At 33.4% G+C, this 18486-nt stretch overlaps 2 protein-coding genes and 1 pseudogene across 3 annotated transcripts in view; 1 reads left to right on the top strand and 2 right to left on the bottom strand.

Moving 5' to 3' along the window:
• Positions 1–12397, bottom strand: part of LOC148607637 (protein MMS22-like) — a 43888-nt gene extending 31491 nt beyond the window's left edge. The window contains exons 1-11 of one of the 2 annotated variants that reach the window (XM_088545334.1): positions 12359–12397; positions 10081–10208; positions 8759–8931; positions 7793–7874; positions 7429–7504; positions 4859–4975; positions 4413–4453; positions 3229–3298; positions 2569–2689; positions 1875–1968; positions 364–494 (exon numbers count right to left, since the gene is read on the bottom strand). In XM_088545334.1, the coding sequence (XP_088401460.1) occupies positions 364–494; positions 1875–1968; positions 2569–2689; positions 3229–3298; positions 4413–4453; positions 4859–4975; positions 7429–7504; positions 7793–7874; positions 8759–8931; positions 10081–10195 (1020 nt within the window). In that variant the 5' untranslated portion in view covers positions 10196–10208; positions 12359–12397. Of the gene's footprint in view, positions 1–363; positions 495–1874; positions 1969–2568; positions 2690–3228; positions 3299–4412; positions 4454–4858; positions 4976–7428; positions 7505–7792; positions 7875–8758; positions 8932–10080; positions 10209–10753; positions 11077–12358 lie in introns of those variants that run through there. The other variant, XM_088545335.1, reaches the window with a different exon arrangement.
• A 2563-nt stretch (positions 12398–14960) lies between these two features.
• On the bottom strand, positions 14961–15522 carry LOC148607636 (uncharacterized; annotated as a pseudogene).
• Positions 15523–16684: 1162 nt separating this feature from the next.
• Positions 16685–18146, top strand: LOC148607635 (uncharacterized). The gene is made up of 2 exons (XM_088546523.1): positions 16685–16708; positions 17549–18146. Exon 2 carries the CDS (start codon positions 17584–17586, stop codon positions 18094–18096), a length of 513 nt encoding a protein of 170 aa, XP_088402649.1. The 5' UTR covers positions 16685–16708; positions 17549–17583; the 3' UTR covers positions 18097–18146.
• The last annotated feature ends 340 nt before the right edge of the window (positions 18147–18486 follow it).

Genomic DNA, 18486 nt, shown 5'->3' with positions numbered 1-18486 from the left:
TTCTATATTTGCAGTAGGTATTTATGAAGAAAAAAAAGATCATTAAATTCGTTTTACAGAACATAAACAGTAATGACACATTAACAATTATCTGGTTAAAAATATAACTGCCCATTGTGCTTCCCATTCTGAAATTGGCAACTAATACCTGGCATGGTATTTTATATATTAAAATAATGTCTTAATATTTAAATGCATGTTTCAAGAATATGCATGAAATCTCATTGTTCATGATCATCAATTAAGAAGTCAAAGAAATCTTATGCCGACTGAATTGTAACTTTTGAGCCAACTTAAAAATTCTTTTAATTTTACATCAAACAAAATATGTTAGTATAGACAACAAAGATATTTACAACTTACTTTCTGAAACTTATTTATGGCTATAGCAACCAGTTCCCATAAAACTATCTGGACCATCTGAGATAACAGTGACCTACTTTCATCTTCAACATCAGTAATACTTGAGCTAATCTTCTTTAGTGGGAAAGGATCTGTGAAAACAGTTTAAAAAAAAATAAACCAGAATTGTTGTTTGAGAACTTCACTTCAAACAAATTTAAATATAGTTAAATGAAAAATATTTAAGGTGGATTAACTCCCCTTGGAGACCTTAAATAATAATTTGCTTTTGTCTGAAAGTCTACATATGCCCAATCTTCAAATAAAATTTCATCAAAATCCTTTGCATACCTATCGACTATTTAACACCAGTGATATACTATTGGTCGTAACGCCTTTATTAAGGGGATATGCCAGTCCTGTGAAATTGGAGGAGGACTTTAAAAGAATAGAACAAAGGCACAAATTCATAAACCCTCATCATTGTTCAAACCAGATAAATGTTCTATGTGAATATTTTCATGTGTTTTATTCACTCAATTCTTGCAGAATTTGTAAGCATTGTGATATCAAAGGCTGACTTCATAAAGAATCTCAACAGCCATGACTTTGAATGAAAAACAAAGATCTAGTCTCTTGTATCCAGCTATGTTCAGTATCCACAGGTGGTTGAGCTTTTCTTCCAAAGTATATTTTCAATAAATAGTAACCTGAAGCTCTGAGATCAGGTGTACAAACTGTAAAAATGTAAAGTGTGGGCACCCTAGTGTGAAATTAGTCTCATGAATCAGTCAGAATAAGGACTGGTACTCGATGATAAAAACATCACCAGGTATTTCAAATTACAAACAAGATGTGTTACCTTTTAATCTGGTTGCAAAAAGTCATTTAGGTCTTACTTTTAATTGATTTTAGTTAGTGCAATGTGTGAATGTGCTTCGACATACCATAAGTGGGCATAAATTTGCACATTGAAGAACCAACAACTCTGGAATGCTCAATCCAATGATGCTCTACCAGTAAATTTTGTAAAACATGTCTTTTATATCTTTGTTTATGTATGTTAGGTGTTTTAAAGTTGTGTATTTCAATTAGCATAAAGTTTTTCCAACAACCTCAATTGAAAGTGGCAAAAGTCAAGCTGACAACTTTTTAAAAAAAAAATCTATGGAATTTTAGTCTTTTTAAAAAAAAAAAACAAAAAACGATAAATAAGTAAAAAAATTATTTAATTTGCTTATAAAATACATTATATATACATAACAAACGTGAAATAAAACTATATAATTGGTGCATTTATGTACCAGTACATAACATAACAAACATATGAAATGCTAAAATTGGTCAAACCTCTTATGAGAGTATGAGAGGCCACCACACTTATGTGGCCAATTTGCAGTATGGGTGGCCACATAAGAAAGGGACTATTGTACCACACATCCTACCTCGAACTAGATTTTGATAAGATTGTCAGAAATTAAAGATATGACTTCAACTCAATTAGAGACTTGTCAAATAACCAAACCAAATACCTTTATATCTATCCTCAAGTAAGTACATCAACTCTAGTGTATTCCAGTAAAGGTCAAAGTTCAAATGATACCTGTTATAATCACATGGAGATGTCTGGAAAAAAGTATGCTACTATGTATTACTAAAATTATTTTATTATTATTATAAACTAACTCAAAGCAAGAGAAGTTTTATACTAAATTTATACTCATTCTTATGATTGGTTTCCTATTTATAGCTAATGAAATTTATAAAAGACATACTGACAGTAATATAACTTTTTCATCTTAAAGACTCCTTGCTAGACAATGAAACATGCAGATGTAATATCAAAATACCTTAGCAGCTTACAGGGGAGTTGTAGTCTATACAGGAGAATATATAACTTTTTGTATTTTAATGTATGGTTCTCAAAAACACCCGTAAGTCAAAACAATACCAAAAGGCAGCTATTATCATTCAGTTACCATCTTGTAATGTTTTTTCAAAATTAAAAATAAATATCAAAACAATTTGTGAATTTTAAGTAAACAAGGGAAACATGAAGCATTTTGACACAATATCAAATTATGTTCTTGAAAATCAACCTTTCATCATGGACTTATTTTGTACCAATCTAGAATATTCACAAAGGCAGAGGGAAGGAGAAATTCAAATATCAAAATAAATTCTAAGTTCACTGTATATACATGTAGGTTTTTGTGCTCAACTTACAGATAGCATCACATCAAATTTCATGTCAGTCAGTCTGTCAACATACATAACAACACTGTGTATCTGGTTGACCAAAGTCTGTAGAACATTCTCAGCCTCACTGCTCAGGTCTTTTGGCAACCTATCAAAAAAAGGAAAAAACGAGTTGTTGTACACTAGGCTATGCTATGGATACCCCACTCAAATGTAGTGGTATGGTAAAGTACACTAGGCTATGCTATGGATACCCCACTCAAATGTAGTGGTATGGTAAACATAAAATTAGATAAGGGAAGAATCTGTAAAGGGGAGACACAGTCCAAGTCATCATGCAAAAGCAATGTACCAAATATTTAAGCATTCCCTCCAATAGAGGCTGAGAAATCTGTTACAGAAAGTGTAACCGACGTCACTGATAGACAAAGTGACTGCAATATAGCCCCATATTTATTATATAAAATAATGATCCATCACATGACACTGCTTTGCATTAAGTTTCTTATTTTCTTCTATGAATGAAATTTTTAATTTGAAAGGTAAAATATGAAATATAGCAATTTGAAATGAACTGATACTACTTAAATCTAGCTCAAAATTTTTCTCCATAGAAGTGAATAGAGGTTGTGAGTTTCTAATTATAGCCAATAAGAATTTTTTAATGTATTCTTTTAAAATACATACCTAAGTATGAACCTCTTCAGAAATGAGTAAAAAAGTACAACTTCTTTCCTTGAATTGAAGAATTCAACATCTACAAGAAAGTCATAATTGTAAACTTTAAAAAAAAAACTAAAGATTTTAATGTATGACTGAAAAGAATTGATGAAAAGAAAAAGAAACATCAATGAACATGTCCCATCACTGTGGTTGCGATAAAAGAGCAACTGTAAATAAACTTAATTTCAAAACTATTTGCTAATTTTGAGTACATTATCATTTCAGTTGTATAAAACATAGATAAACATTCCTCACACAACCTAGGACCTTCAGAGCTGATTTCCGTTAAAAATTTTGTACATTCTGTAAGAAATCTTTCTATAAAAGCTTTTAAATGATATTCTCATCAATAAAGCCCCCAAACTAAAGGCCTTATAAGTAATATCTGTTGCCGATACAAAATTAATTGCTAACAAGATTGCTACGCATAGCCATATGCTCCTCTCCCTCGGCTAAAAAAGTTGCAGTGCAAAAGCCCCTTAATTCCAATTAAAAAAAAATTGTCAAATCAAAATGGTGGTGCAATACAATTAACCACATATATAGTGACTAACAATCCTCCAAAATTTGAATGAAATCTGTAGAGGGGTTTTGTAGGAGTTGCATTCACAGCATGTTCCTATAGCGTAGCATGTACGAATTCAATGACGTCCTATATCTCCTGTAAAATTTGTCAAATCATAATGGCGGCACAATATGACCAAATACATTTGGTGGTTAACAATTCTACACAATTTGAATAATTTCAATAGAGCTATTTCCAAATAGTTGCATCCACAATGTGACAGAAGGACACACTGCCACCAATATATGTATGCCCCCTTCTGTGTTAAAACAAAGGACAACAAAACTAGAGAAAGTTAATCTAATTTCACAAATAAATGTATCCTGATAATCTTTAAGATGTATAATTGAAGAAAAAAGGGGCATAACTCCTAAAAAGTAATTGTGATATTCACAGGCTTGATTTTACAAAGCCAGCAAAAAAATTGGAAATTGATGTAATTAGAAGAAATATACAGTAAAAAAGAAACAGAACTGTAAAATCCTGATTTGAAAAAAAAAAACTGATTGCCAATTTAAATAACAAAAAATTATGTTAAAATTCTTGATATATATAATCAAGAGAAGATATTACACAAACATACCTGTTTCTGATAGTCCTTGATTAATTCTAGAAACTGTCTGTCTGTAATTAGAGGGAATATAATTCTTTTCAGGAAAAAATAGAAATACTGTAGATGAGCAAACAAAAAATTATCAGGGCTATTCCATTTGAACATAGCTCATATTTGCAGTTGACACCTTATTGGAGTGCTGCTTTTAACCTGGTATTCAGGCAAGTGAAAAATGGTTCCTGTCTGTAAAATTTCTTTCATTTTGCATTTAAGAGCAAGAAAAAAAAATTCAATTTCTTGAATTCTGGCAAGTAGAATAACCCTCACAACCCTAAGTATCCCATTCATAATAAGGAAACGTCATAATTTCTCAAATTTGTACCAATGAAAACCTATAAAAAAGTTTAGAAGGAGTTGCAGTAACACGATAAACTAGAACCAGATTTTCTATTCATGGTTAAATTTAACATACTTACTTCAGACTACAAAACAGACTTGTGATCTTGTCAGGAAAAGTATCAAAAACTACCAATTCAGAGAAAATTTCTATTGTCTCATTAGCAACTAACATAGCTGCTGGATCATCTAAAAATCTATAAAAAAAAAAATAAAAAAAAAGAATTACATTGTGCAGTATGACACAAGTGCACAGGTTAAACCAAGAACCATTTTGGCAATTACTGACAATACATTCAAGCTTGATGCAGCTCTAAATTTGGATTGTGATTAAATCCTGCAAAAGTATGGGTCCAAGAACTTTAAACTTACAAGGCATAAGAATTAAGCAATTTATATGAGGCCAAATAAAAATGATTACAGTTAAATTTTAAACAAAAATAGGGTAGTTAGGTCAGCCTTTACATTTTACTTTTTCAGCACAGATTAATCTTTAATTCAACCAAATTGTTAGTACTGGAGTAAAAGTACATTTGTGTTTAACATGTCTTTTAGGAACCACTGTAATAACAAAGCCATTTAATGGTTCCAGACATTTAAAACCCCCTTTTGAAAACCTCAGAAATAGCCCTGAAGCACTTTTTACCTTCTTTTGCTTTGTACTAATTCTGGAAAAGAAGTTTATCGTGTGGCTGATTTAGGACCAAAAAGTTCATACGGGAGCACATATCCTTTCTGATTGCTAGGTTCGGAATTGGGCACAAGTATCCCTTGGTGTAGGCAAAACTTTGGTGCACACAGATCCCAACCAATATTTTATTTCTAGTAAAATACTCGAATTTGTCACATACGAATTTCAGGCCCCAAACAATTACCGTATTTTCCTGTGAATAAGGCGCACCGGACTATAAGCCGCAGGGTCGATTTTTGTGGAAAAAAAGGATAAAATCCACATATAAAGCGCACCCAAATTGACGATAAATGTGGCTATTTTCAGATACATATGATACTATTTACGTTTCTTTTTCAGGTAATTTGACAAAAGGGAATGGGGAAGTAAAGGTTTATAGGGTTTTATTTTCAATAAAATTTGATATTATGCATTATAATTGTCAATAAAATTATGATTTTCTCGTATATGTCGTCTTATTTGTTGTTTGAAGTTTGCGATTTTGACTTTCACCCCACGCTGTACTCATCCAAGCTGTCGCCCATTTTGGGGTCGTTGAGTAATAAATTTGTTTTGTTTACATTTAAAAGGAATATGATGGCTTTCTATAGTTATTACAACAATTTGTCAGTGAGCTGATTAAAGGTTATTTGTTGTTTGAACATTGTGATATAAATAATTGTTTGTGTCACCCCACGCCGTCCTCACCCCAAGCTGTCAAGTTCGTTGTGTAATAAATTGTTTTGTTTACAGTTATGATTGAAAATACATCAATTAACGGTATTGGATGGGCTGATTAGAGGTTTCAATTTCTACAGGTGTCATGTTTTGAACAGGTATAGCCGGGGGAGAAATTTAGATTTTAACAACAGTGGAAAAATCAGTGCACACGTGCACACAATACCATACACAGTCGGCTTTATTCTGGGGAGGATTTCAAAATAACTTCAATAATAGTTTTAAAAATACATAAACTTATGACCCTGAAGAGAATATTTTCGTTCTGTTTACTCAGTCTTTAATTAAGAAATTATGTTGATTTTTTTTAAGGAAAGAAATAAATTTAATTCAATGTACAAATGTAGAAAATCATTGAAGATTTTGAAATGTCCCCCACTAATCTTGATTTTTAGAGAAGAGGCGTCCTTAGGGTATATTAGAATATCATGATGTGATCAATACATTTTATCGTAAACTTTTTTTTTTTTTTTTGTTTAGTTTCGTTTTTTTTTTTTTTTGTGAAATGGGATTAAAATAATATTGACAGTCTCAAGAATAAAACCAGACACAAAATCTAAAAAAGTGAATGTGCTGATTAATAGGGGAAAAAAACAAAACTCCTTTATTGTACCTCTTGATAACTCTAAAAATACTTAACAATATATCACCACGTGACCAAATTATTGATCGTAAAGACACAAGTCATGAAAACTTCGTCATTATTATACATTTTATTCTTTTTAATCAAATAAGCAACAAAACAAAACATAAATATTTATTCAGATGAAAGCAAGATGTATACATTGCAAGTTCCTGTCATAGTCGGCTGTTCAGATCGTATAAAATAATGTCAACAATGTAATATCCGGTCAAAATCAGATCAGCTGATCTGGTCTGAAAAAAAAAAAAATACACATATAAAGCGCACCTGTGTATAAAACGCAGGTAGAAGTCACCTGAAAAAAAATAGCGGCTTATACACCGGAATATACGGTACTACAGATTACTGAAATATTTTGAAGCTTAGTTTCGAGGTGAAAAAATGCAAAACTGTCTAATGGGCTTATTTTTGCTTCTTCTGAACCTGCTTCTATTACCATTGCCACCAGTTTTGGATCTAATACCCCTTTTTAAAAGACCTTGGTCTAATATTGACTTGAACCAAATTTGGACTTGTATGGACTGTTTGTTTTATAAAATGGTATTAATTTCATTTTCTGCCACATTTTACCTTTACACCTTTGACCTCTTAAATTTTACCTTTGACATGCTTTAATTCTATCAGCTGATAAATGCTTCCACTTCTTACAACAGAATGGCACTGGTTTGTAATCAACTGAAAAAAAAAGAGTGCTTTTGATTTTATGTAGTCAAGGACATTAAACCCGTCACTCACTCCCTCTAGACCTTATTTGCAAATTGTACAATATATACAAATGAAACTCCACCAATTGAAAGGTTAGAATTTAAAATCAATAAAACCTATAATGTATTTTTCCCCTTCCCACTGAATTTCATATTCAGTATTACTGTCCACTTTTGTATAAGCAGATATCTCATATAAATATTTGTCAAAGGGAAAATCCTTAAATCATTGTTATGCAAGAATAAATGAGTTAATCACCTGACATTATCTCCCTTTGTTCCTTGACTACACTACTGTCTGGTATCACAATATCTGTCTCCATAAGGGTAAGAGGTGATGCCTAAAATAATAAACTGATACAAGAAGATTGCTACACATTCCCTGCTGCCACAAAAAAGGTTATTAAATTGCGAATATTCCACAACTCTTGTAAAATTTGTTGAATCAAAATGGCAGTTGAATCCACAAAGTGTCCTGTACTGTAGCATGTCCACATTCAAATAAGTTCCATAAATCTTGTAAAATTTGTCAAATCAAAACAGTAACTTTCCACTAGAATCTTGATTCCCTTGACTCCTATAAAATTTGTCAATCAAAATAGCTGTGAAATATGGTCAACTACATATGGTGACTAACTTTTCTGTAAAATTTGAACAAAATCAGTTGAGTGGTTTTCATGGAGTTGGGTCCATAAAGTCAAGTGTGACAGAAAGAAGCAGTAATGGAAGTACAGACACTGGTATTTCTATGCCCCTCTCTGCGTTGAGGTGGGGGACAAAAACTAATTAATACCTCAAATGAGCAAGAAACTGTATTTTTGTACTCTTTCAATATCTATTTTGTTCGAATATGCTCCTATCACTATAGCAACCACAATTTTGAATCTAATACCACTTTTAAAATTTTTTTTTTTTATCAACTCATCCTGTGGCAGCCAAGATAATTGCGACAAAATTTGGACTGATGGAATGACATGTAATTTCCAATATTCCATCCACTTATTGAGTGGGGGTACAATACTGTAGTAATAGTACTCTTTCAGTGATTGTGAAAGGCAGGCCCATGGGTCATAGGCCAATTTAACTTGAAAATGGCCAATAAAAATTACTGGAATTTATTTGAATGTTAAAAAATGGCCCATTAAAATCTTGAATACTGTAAAAAATGCTGAAAATGGCATGTTTGAAAAAAAATCTTTCAAAATCATTGGTCATTATTATGTACCTGTCCATCATTCATATCATTCAAGTCATCAATCTGAGTAGAGCTAATGACAGGAAGATCCTCCAGTAGATCATTCTCTGGACCATTATAAAGGTCACCAATGTCACTCAACTTGGATGGTGAATTATCTATAGCTGTATCTTCAGTCATTGGTACATGTGGCAATGGTAAATCTAATATGAAGAGGTATTGATTTTAAACTGTGTATGATTTAGTGTTCTGTAAACTAGTTAATTTTCCCAGACACATTTTTTTATATTTCATGAAATCAAAAAGATATCTATTTTTTGTCACTAACAGTCTGTTCAACATTTATTCCATGTATTTCATTTCTGGTCTTTGTCCCTGGATTACATTCTTTTGATTACCACTATTACCTTGGTTCCCTTGATTACTCTTTCACAATTATTTATTTTAATGATTTTTTTTTCTCTCACAATATTAGCGAAAAAATTAAAGAAACTTAGTGAGAATGCTAGAAAAACTTTGGTCACTGTGACTCACAATGCCCAAATAAAAATGTAGAATGCCTAAACTGATTTCTGTGAAACAAATCCCTTCAAAGTTTTTATTGTCATATGGATACACACCTCTCACCAAACTTTGGATGAAATCCATTAAAAAAATAGAGGTGCCATACAAGTCCAAATTATTGATTTTCCACTAAATGTAAGTCTCCATCTATAGAAAGTGGTTCTTATTACTGATTTAAGTGATAATCAATCCAATCCAAGTTTACATTGCTACTAATGACCAATATTTGAAAGAAATCCATATAAAAGTAGAGGAGCTATCCAGGCATCAAAACTGGCCACCTTGATCATTTTTTGTAAAAATCAATACCCATACTGGATTTTGTTGGTACTAACCATTCATCAAAGTTCAATGGAAATCAGTAACAAAAAAAATGGAGGCACTATTCAAGCAACAAACAAAAATCATTATTTTTTCCCCCGTCCCAAAAAGTGCCCCCCTTCCTGATCCATTTCACTGAAAATCAATCTCATTGAAGATTCATATACATGTACATGTACCTATGAAGTGGTGGGTCTTTATATTTAAGTTCCTAATGTTATTCAAACAAACTAAGGAAAATTCATGTAAAAACTTCAGAAGCAAAACAGATAAATTATCAGCTTTTAAATAATTACAAATCAAATTTACATGTAGTGATATTCTAGTCATTTCAGATGTATGTATTAAAATGATTTATTAAATATGTTTAGCCTCAAGCTAGTTAAATAAATATTTTGTTATTTACTTAAGGAAAGGGAATAGCTCTACCTTATACACTTAGCATAACACTAATATTCTTAAATTACCATCCAGTTGAGTTTCTGGAACTTGTGAAGGACATGTATCTGGAACTACATCCATCTCCATGGCAGCTATGATAGAGGGAGAGACAGGAGGGGACCAGTCATCCAGTGAACTCATAGTTCTATACCACCTGTGGAAATAAAGTTCATTCTTAGAAAAGTTCTACGTTTTCTGTTTATTGACAGTATCAAATTAAAAATACCAACTTTAAATTCTCTTCATTACTTAAAAATTAAAGAATCATAGTGTCACAATACCCCCCTACAGACACATTAGCACTTTACAGGAAAACTTCAGTCCCTATACCCTAAGAAGAAAGTAGTCCTCTTACCGGGTAACCAATTTCTGTAAAAATCACATGCAACTTATTACAGCTAGCTATCATACACCAAAGCTAAAATTAAATTAAAAAAAAGCAATGGGGCTATGCAAGTATCACTATCAGGCTTAATTCATGAATTTTTCACTAAGTCCCACTTCCTGATTTCTGTTAAAAACAATCCCATGTTTTCATAGCTACATATCATTTACTACACTGACATTGGGGTTCTAATTAGTGGAAGTTCAAGGTCAAAGACACTCAATTTCTCTATCAATGAATCCCAAAATGAAAAAAAGGTATAAGACATCATTCTCTTGAAAATTTCAATGTTAACAAAAATTATTGATTTTAACTCATAAACTTGGTGTGTTGATCACAGGCATCTCATTGATTCTGTCAATACACAAAAATCCCCTTCTCTGTGATGATACATAAACCTATAAAATTTAGAAAATAAATGCAATGAAATATTTCAATGAACAAAAAACATCAAGATAAACTTAAAAGATAAGTTTTATTCACCAATTAAAATTCTCTCTTGAGTAGAATGTTTGTTGGGGTTTAACGTCTGAGCAGCAATATTTCAGTTATATTCAGACGATAAACATGAAATGAAAAAAAAAGGATGGGACACAAGGATAATAGGATCGACAAAGTTTGATTGCGACTAGAAACAGGGGGGATGGGTAAGGTCACGCAATTTAGCCTCCTGTGGTGGAGCGCAAAGGTTCCTACTCCTATCGAATACCACAGCAGGGTTCTTTAACGTGCAAGGAACGTGACATCTTTCCCAATATGGTGCACCACTATAGCTTGCAGTCGGATTTTCCATATTATAGCCTGACAACCCCAACATGTAACACGCCAGGGGTACCCCATTCCACCACCTGGGGCACACATCCCAGTTGCTCTGTGGGCAGACCACCTAGCCCCCAGCTAGGTTTCTGAGCACTATTTAGTCGCCTTTTACGACAAGCTTAGCGCTGCTGCAGGCCTATTCTTTAAACACCCGGACCTGCACAGGGTTCTTGAGTAGAAAAATTTAATACAATGATTACAATGATTTTAGAAAAAAATGTACAAATGTACAAATATACAAAATTATCATAAATAATCCTCAAAGCAGATGGGAATGTAGTCTAAAAAAGTATTCTTGCTCAATCATACATAATGATAAGAATACTTATACATGTACATTATGTACTGTACTATAATTCTGGGAAAGAACATGTTGACCAGTAGCAGACACATAATTTCCCACCGGAATTAATTAAAATTCTAGCAGATTCCGGTTAATCTAAACATGTCTGCTCTGTTCCATAATAATAGTAACAAGATCTGCCCACTCGTCTTGAAAATTATCAAAACTTCTTTAATAAAAAATTATTTTTTTGCAATGAATTTTGAGTCGATATACAGAAACATTAATCCAGAATTGAACTAGGTACATTGTTGTAGGTGTGACATGTGCAATTTCAACCTGAAGTGTTGGAAGACACATATACGCTGCTGTACACCTAAACCTCCAACTTATTATATAGAATATCATTCTGATCCCAATATGACATACCAATATCCAAATTAAAGAAGGATTGCAGAGTCAGAGGAAATTCTGACTAGTGGAGTAGTGCATGCACCAAGTCCAAGATTACAAAAATCATAAGAAACATTAGTGTGAAGCCTGTTAGTCTTAAAAAAAATAAAATCTAAATAAGAATGAGGAGGGTTGGGGTGTGAGGAGTAGCCAGTAATGATGGAAACTTCAGACCATGAGACGTACTCGGTACCGGCGGTCGACTGTCATGATTGTCAGCAGGTCTACTTCGGAGTTACGGTTAATCCATGCAACATACCTCTAGCATTGGTATTAAATAAAGGTTGTTGGTATAATTTTAAATACTCAATGACTTTTTGTATTTCCAGTACTGGAAAATACTGGCAGTAATAACTTTGTTTACCTTTTTCTTTACCGATTTGTAAATTTCCCGCGTTTTCTGTATATAATTTACGAAAGTAACATCGGTGTGAACAATTATCATATTCCGGAAATTAAAATTGTTTCATTTTATGAGAAGCATAAGGATTATATGCTTGGGTGTTTGACACATACAGCATAATAAATAACTTTGATGAGCACACCCAATGTTAGGATACCACTTTCACCTTAAACCTGGCTTCGTTTGTGCACAGATTTTGATGTAAATAATTACATACCGAATTGCTCTTCATGATACATATTTAGTGAACAAATGATTTTTTTCGTTTTCTATTTCGGTAGTGTAATTAAAAAAAAATATGGTCATCACCAATGTGACAAAAGTGCAATAATTTGATACTTTCACCCGTGATATTTTCAACTTGAAATAAAAAACATACAAGTTTATGAAGTATTATAAAAAAAAAAGTAAATATTTTCGTCCTGAGATTGGTAAAATAAAACGATTTGCATCGCATTATATAACAACGCTACGTAAAACAGGTGCAGATCGAAAAACCGGGGTTCCAGAGTATTATTTGGCACTTCTTGTTGATAATGAATAGTGTTAACAAACTAAAACAGAGGTCCCAATCCTCGAAACCCTATCTTGATCCGCCACTGCAACTGGCCACTCTCATTGGCCACTTGCTTACACTTGTATATAATGAGTAGTACGCACTACTTTGAGGATTATGGAATTTGACTGTGTACTCAGGTGCGAATTCGATGATAGGGGCGAAATTAACCGGCACCCCCATCCAACTTGACACAGAAAAAATACATTATTTCTTTTTAAATTAATCCAAAACGTTAATTTTTCACCTAAAAACACGTGACAATGTGTCTGCTTCTTTAGATTGCAGAATGAATAAACATACATTTTGGAAGCAGGAGGTTGGCGCCCAATAAAACCTAATTTAAACCACCATTTCTCTCGAAAAATATACCCTGATAATGTATATATCGTCATTTATTATTATTATACGGACTTACCTTTTGACCTCTCCTTTTGACTATTGTCTAGAGTTCATCAGTTCGGTAACTACCCTTCATAGCAACAACATGAGAGGTGCATGCATAATTAGAAACCCTGAATAGAATAGTTCAATTCAAAGCAGGGACTATATACATTTCATGGCAGGACACTGATCCAGTGGTTTCTACAACTACTTTGAGGAAAATTACTTATCCCATTTCAAGGGAGCATTGTGATGAAATTGTCTATTTTCATCTGGGACTGATTGTAACTATTTACTAGTCCCAGATTTAATAAACAGTTCACTACAAATTATCTCAAGATTATACACAATTTTACACTCTCCATTTAGAGTAATGCATTTCCAACGATTTTTGTAGGTAATTTTTTTTTACAAATATGCATTTAAGTAACATTTTTTTCTACAAATCTCAATAAATAAAATCAGGCGTTCAAACCGTTTTTAAAATTGGCCCTACAAGTGGTCAGTATCCTGGAGGATTTACCCCAGGGGTGGGGTTCTCGAAGCTATCCTAAGATAGGTCCTAAGTCACGTCATAAGGCCAACTTTAGGATGGAGTTAGGATCATCATATGACAATATTAGGTTGTGTCTCGAAGCTATCTCAGACATTTCTTAAGTTAAGTCGTCATAAAGACATCCTAAGTATATTCTGTCAAATGTTTAAATTATCATTTATATTATGTTTTATTAAAAATATTAAATACGGGCAAATGGTTGATATTGTTATATCAAATATACAAAAATACATATTATACATGTATGATAAGGCAAAAACCATTTCCTAATTATATGCATGTAAGTGAATTTGAAAACCGAATGAAGTTATTGATTTTTTATTGTTACGTGTATGTATTCAAAATAGAAACAGTAGCATTTTTTTTTTAATAAAATGTCACTGAATCGTGAAACATTCAGGTCATAGTTTAAAAGGCTTGTTCCCATTTCGCCTTAGCTCTGAATTCTTATACTAAAAAATATTCCCATTTCGCCTTAGTACAATTTTGTATAAACTAAGGCGAAATGGGAACCTATGTAAACATCTAATCAAGAGTAATTAGTGTTTATACGACTATATAAACATAGATTTAATTTGTTAATTTGTTGTTTAATACAAATGTAATTGTATATTTTTGTGTAATGTTTATATGTTTTTTAAGTGTTCAAGATTTTATTTATATCACCATATCTTATTCAACTTCATATAGGCACAAAATAACTAAAGTAACAATTTCTATGCTTTATTGGCATGTAATTAATGTGATAGATAGCATAACAAAATCCATTCAAAAGCATACATCATTCTCATACTCATTCATAATCATAATTGAACACAAACAAAATTACATCAAAACTTGTCATTGGAAAACAATAAGCTAAATAAATAAGCAAAATGGAATATTTTCACAAACAGTGACAAACGAAAGCAGAATAGTTCATTACTAAAATCAGCACAATATTAGTTTTTAAATAACACAATAGTGTTTACTATTTTATAGTGCATTAATAAGCATGAAATGTTCATCTGAATAAAACAATATCACAATATGATCACAAAACTCATAAACTTCATAGCACTAAATTGTCACTAAACTGTTATCTAATCAAGCTTCAAGATGTAAGATGCTGCGTCACCATACTCCACAAAGTTCTTCTCGCCAGTCGTACGTTGGTTCTTCAAGCGGTGTAGACGGTCTTCTATGTCACGGTACTTCTTCTCTGGTAATCTTCTTTTGCCACCTGCTGCGTACTGCTCGATCTTGATCTCGTTCGCTGCCTCCTCCTTCTTGAAGGTGTCGATGATCTTGTAGATGCTCGGGTATGGTGTCTTCACTCTCTTCTTAAGTTTGTTGTGCCATCCCTCTAAGTGGTTGTTGGTTCTAGGCCCGTCAGTTTGGTAGTGGGAATCTGCCTTCAATCCATGTCTCTGTAACGTAGTCGGTGAGTTTGGTGCAGTCATCTCGGTTTGGTGCATTCTCTAGTGCGTGTAACCAGTAGTCTTCAACCTTGTCGAGTGGTAATAGTGGGAGAGCTGCTGCACGACGGACTAGTTTGTTAACATCTGGTATGTCTTTGTAGTCTCTCTCTAGACCACAATCTTGAGTTTTCTTCCATATGGCTTTTGAGTAGTGGAACAAACAACCCATATCAAAACATGCCATAAATTAATAACTGTGTTTTTATAATGGATTTATTGTAAATTCTCAATTCGCCTTAGTACTTTTTTTACCTTTTTTACCTGAAATTCACAGCTAAGGTGAAATGGGAACACACCGTTGAAAATCATGCACATTCTTTAAAAATATGTTTGAACCGACGCGTGCCGGTCATTCTGATATAATTTTTTCGATAAGATGATCCTAAGACACCTATTTAGTCGTCCTAAAGTTAGGATGAAAATTGCGACTTGTCTTAACTTATGATGGCTTCGAGAACACGACTTAGGACTGAGACGAATCCTAAGATAGTCTTAGGACACGTCTTAACCCTAAGATAGCTTCGAGAAACCCACCTCAGGTCTTTTTATAGGAACGTATAGGATGGGTTTTCAGATTGGTAAGACGGAGGAACACATGGAATCACTAATGCTATTAATTGTGTCTTTTATTTTATATATATTCCAATAAAACCCCATATATTATATATATATATATAAGGGTCTGAAAAATTCCCAACGATGTTAGAACTGTAAAATTTGCGAAGCAAATTTTTGTCGTTCCCTCCGGGGGACTCGAACTCGTACCGCTGTGACATCTATCAGCGCCCTAGACCACTCGGCCAACTAGGCTATATAAAAATATAGCTTTCGCTGGCCGGGTGATTCCTCCTCGTAGGATTAATCTAGGGCTGTAACTTAGTACACGATGATGATTGTCTCAGATTTTTTGTAGCCTTACAGATTTTAATACATGTATAATTGTAAATTCCGGCCATCGTAAATCAATTTTTTTATTTCACTATTTCCAAACAGCTTAAATGTCAATTCTGACCACTGAAATCAACTATTTCCTATCCAACTTGAATGATACACACCTAATTTCATAAATTAATCCATTCCCTAAAACAGAACTACCAAAATAGCATAGATCCATCTCATAATGTACATCTTATTCCAAATCATGACCCAGTTCCATTTGGTTGTGGCTTCATTTTAAAATAATGTCACCACAAACGAACCGAACGACTTAATATTCCTATGCATAGTGACTGTTATTGATCACTTGAAATGTTTCGGTGCACGGTGGTTTATTTCCGGAAGTGCATAAAAAATATTTAAATCCGAAAATTGTATTGAACTATGCAGTGGAACATGAACACCGGCGGATAACAGTCGTAAGTTTATAAGTAGAAAATATTGTAGAAAAGGATTTTAAAGAAATTTCAAAGAAATATAAGAAGTTTTAGAATTTTAGTAACAACCCTCATTAGAAATTGGAAAATCAATGATAGTTTTGTAAAACCCAGATTTGGAAGAAAGGTTACAGATGATTTAATATTTATGTTAATTTTGAAACCATAAAATAAGAACATGTATATCCCTTCTGTAAATGTCAGGCTAAAACTGAAACATTCCTTTACTTTTTTGAATTAAGCACATGAATTGAAGCAAGACATCAAATGCGATATGTTTTATGTGCTATGAGTGAAGCCGCCATCATATAAATACGCTTTTGATTTTTCATGATACATGTATCAATCTGTGTGTGGAATGATCTTCTTATCCTTAATATTAAACGTATTCCTGTAGGAACAACCCCGTCATTGTGCTAGAAATTGTTTGAATAATGGTTGTCATTGAAGAGTACATCTTACTGATTATGCACATACAAGCGTATGATAAAGGGCTCATAACGGAGCAACTCTACCCCCCCCCCCTATATAAATCAAATGGTAGTTCCATAACTGAATGTGAGAACCAGTTGAACATGGATGACCATTTCCCAGTTCAAGCAAATTTGAGTAAACAGAATCGTTGGACTGTAATGAACATAGTAAAGATATACATGTACATTTGTTTTGCCAAACTACGGATAAAATGAAAGTTACTTGATAATTAATGAGCAGGATTTCAATGTTAGCCCATAGAAGTTTGCAATCAAGCACATGATTCTAAGCACACTCGTGCAACAGGTTGTGTATTGCAAATCATTTTGCATTCTGTCTTTTTTTCAGTCACAAATTTCCTGGGCGACCGATAAAACAACAAAATGGCCCAACAGCAGTCTTCGGTGATGACACTCTTGGTTACAATCACACTTTTATTCACCTTGGACTATTTACCAATAGTGTGCGCCCAGTTCTACGAACGTCCGGAAGTACCCGACTATCTTCAACGTCCCGACCCACAAGATTTGGACCCACACGAGTATCACCCGGGATACGCCCCACGTCCAGCCCATGGTCCAGCGCCACATTCCCATGGCCCAGCTGTTCAATCGCATGCACCAGCTGCACCAGCTGCACCAGCAGGCGGACAACCTGCTGGTCAAGCTGTCCCATCTCGTCACCACCAACCACATGCCCCAGCTGGTCAACTAGGCCAAATTGCACAAGCTCATGACCTAGCCGGTCAACTGGCAAATCTACCACAACAGTTTCTTGGACAAGCTAACCAAGCTCCATCCGGCCAATATCAATCAACTCAACCAGGTTTGACCGACACTATTGGATCACTTGCCGACAAATTCACCAACGATATATTGAGATTGTTTCATCTTTAGATGTTGATATGTGTAATTTATTTTCTCCATTAAACCGTTCTATACTTATACGTCTATGCTCTTCGAGATGCAATGTTCACCTTGTATGTATCTAACAGCAGGCTGTATTTGCTCATTTCATGTCCAAAATATGCCTGAAATGAACACCCAATGCTCCTGCTACTGCTTACGTAGTATATAGCCAAAGATCAGGCATGACAGGTCATGAAACTGCGAAATTTATCCAAGTGAAATTATTATGTACATTATTGCACATTTGAATATAAAAAAGAACTTCCGTGGAAAAATCATTTGATGTATATACAAACTTAAACGTAGGCCAATGGAATAAGGATAACTACTATTATTATTAAAAAAAAAAACAAAAACTACTGTGGCACCAAGTTTTAT

This window comes from Perna viridis, chromosome 9 (assembly GCF_037379345.1).
Source record: "Perna viridis isolate PV_CMFRI_1.1 ecotype Kerala chromosome 9, ASM3737934v1, whole genome shotgun sequence".
NCBI lineage: Eukaryota > Metazoa > Mollusca > Bivalvia > Mytilida > Mytilidae > Perna > Perna viridis.
This window is presented reverse-complemented; position numbering and strand designations above follow the sequence as displayed.

Bases quoted from the DNA above. Each gene is read 5' to 3' on its own strand.
- LOC148607635 (XM_088546523.1), top strand. From the start codon at position 17,584: ATGGCCCAACAGCAGTCTTCGGTGATGACACTCTTGGTTACAATCACA.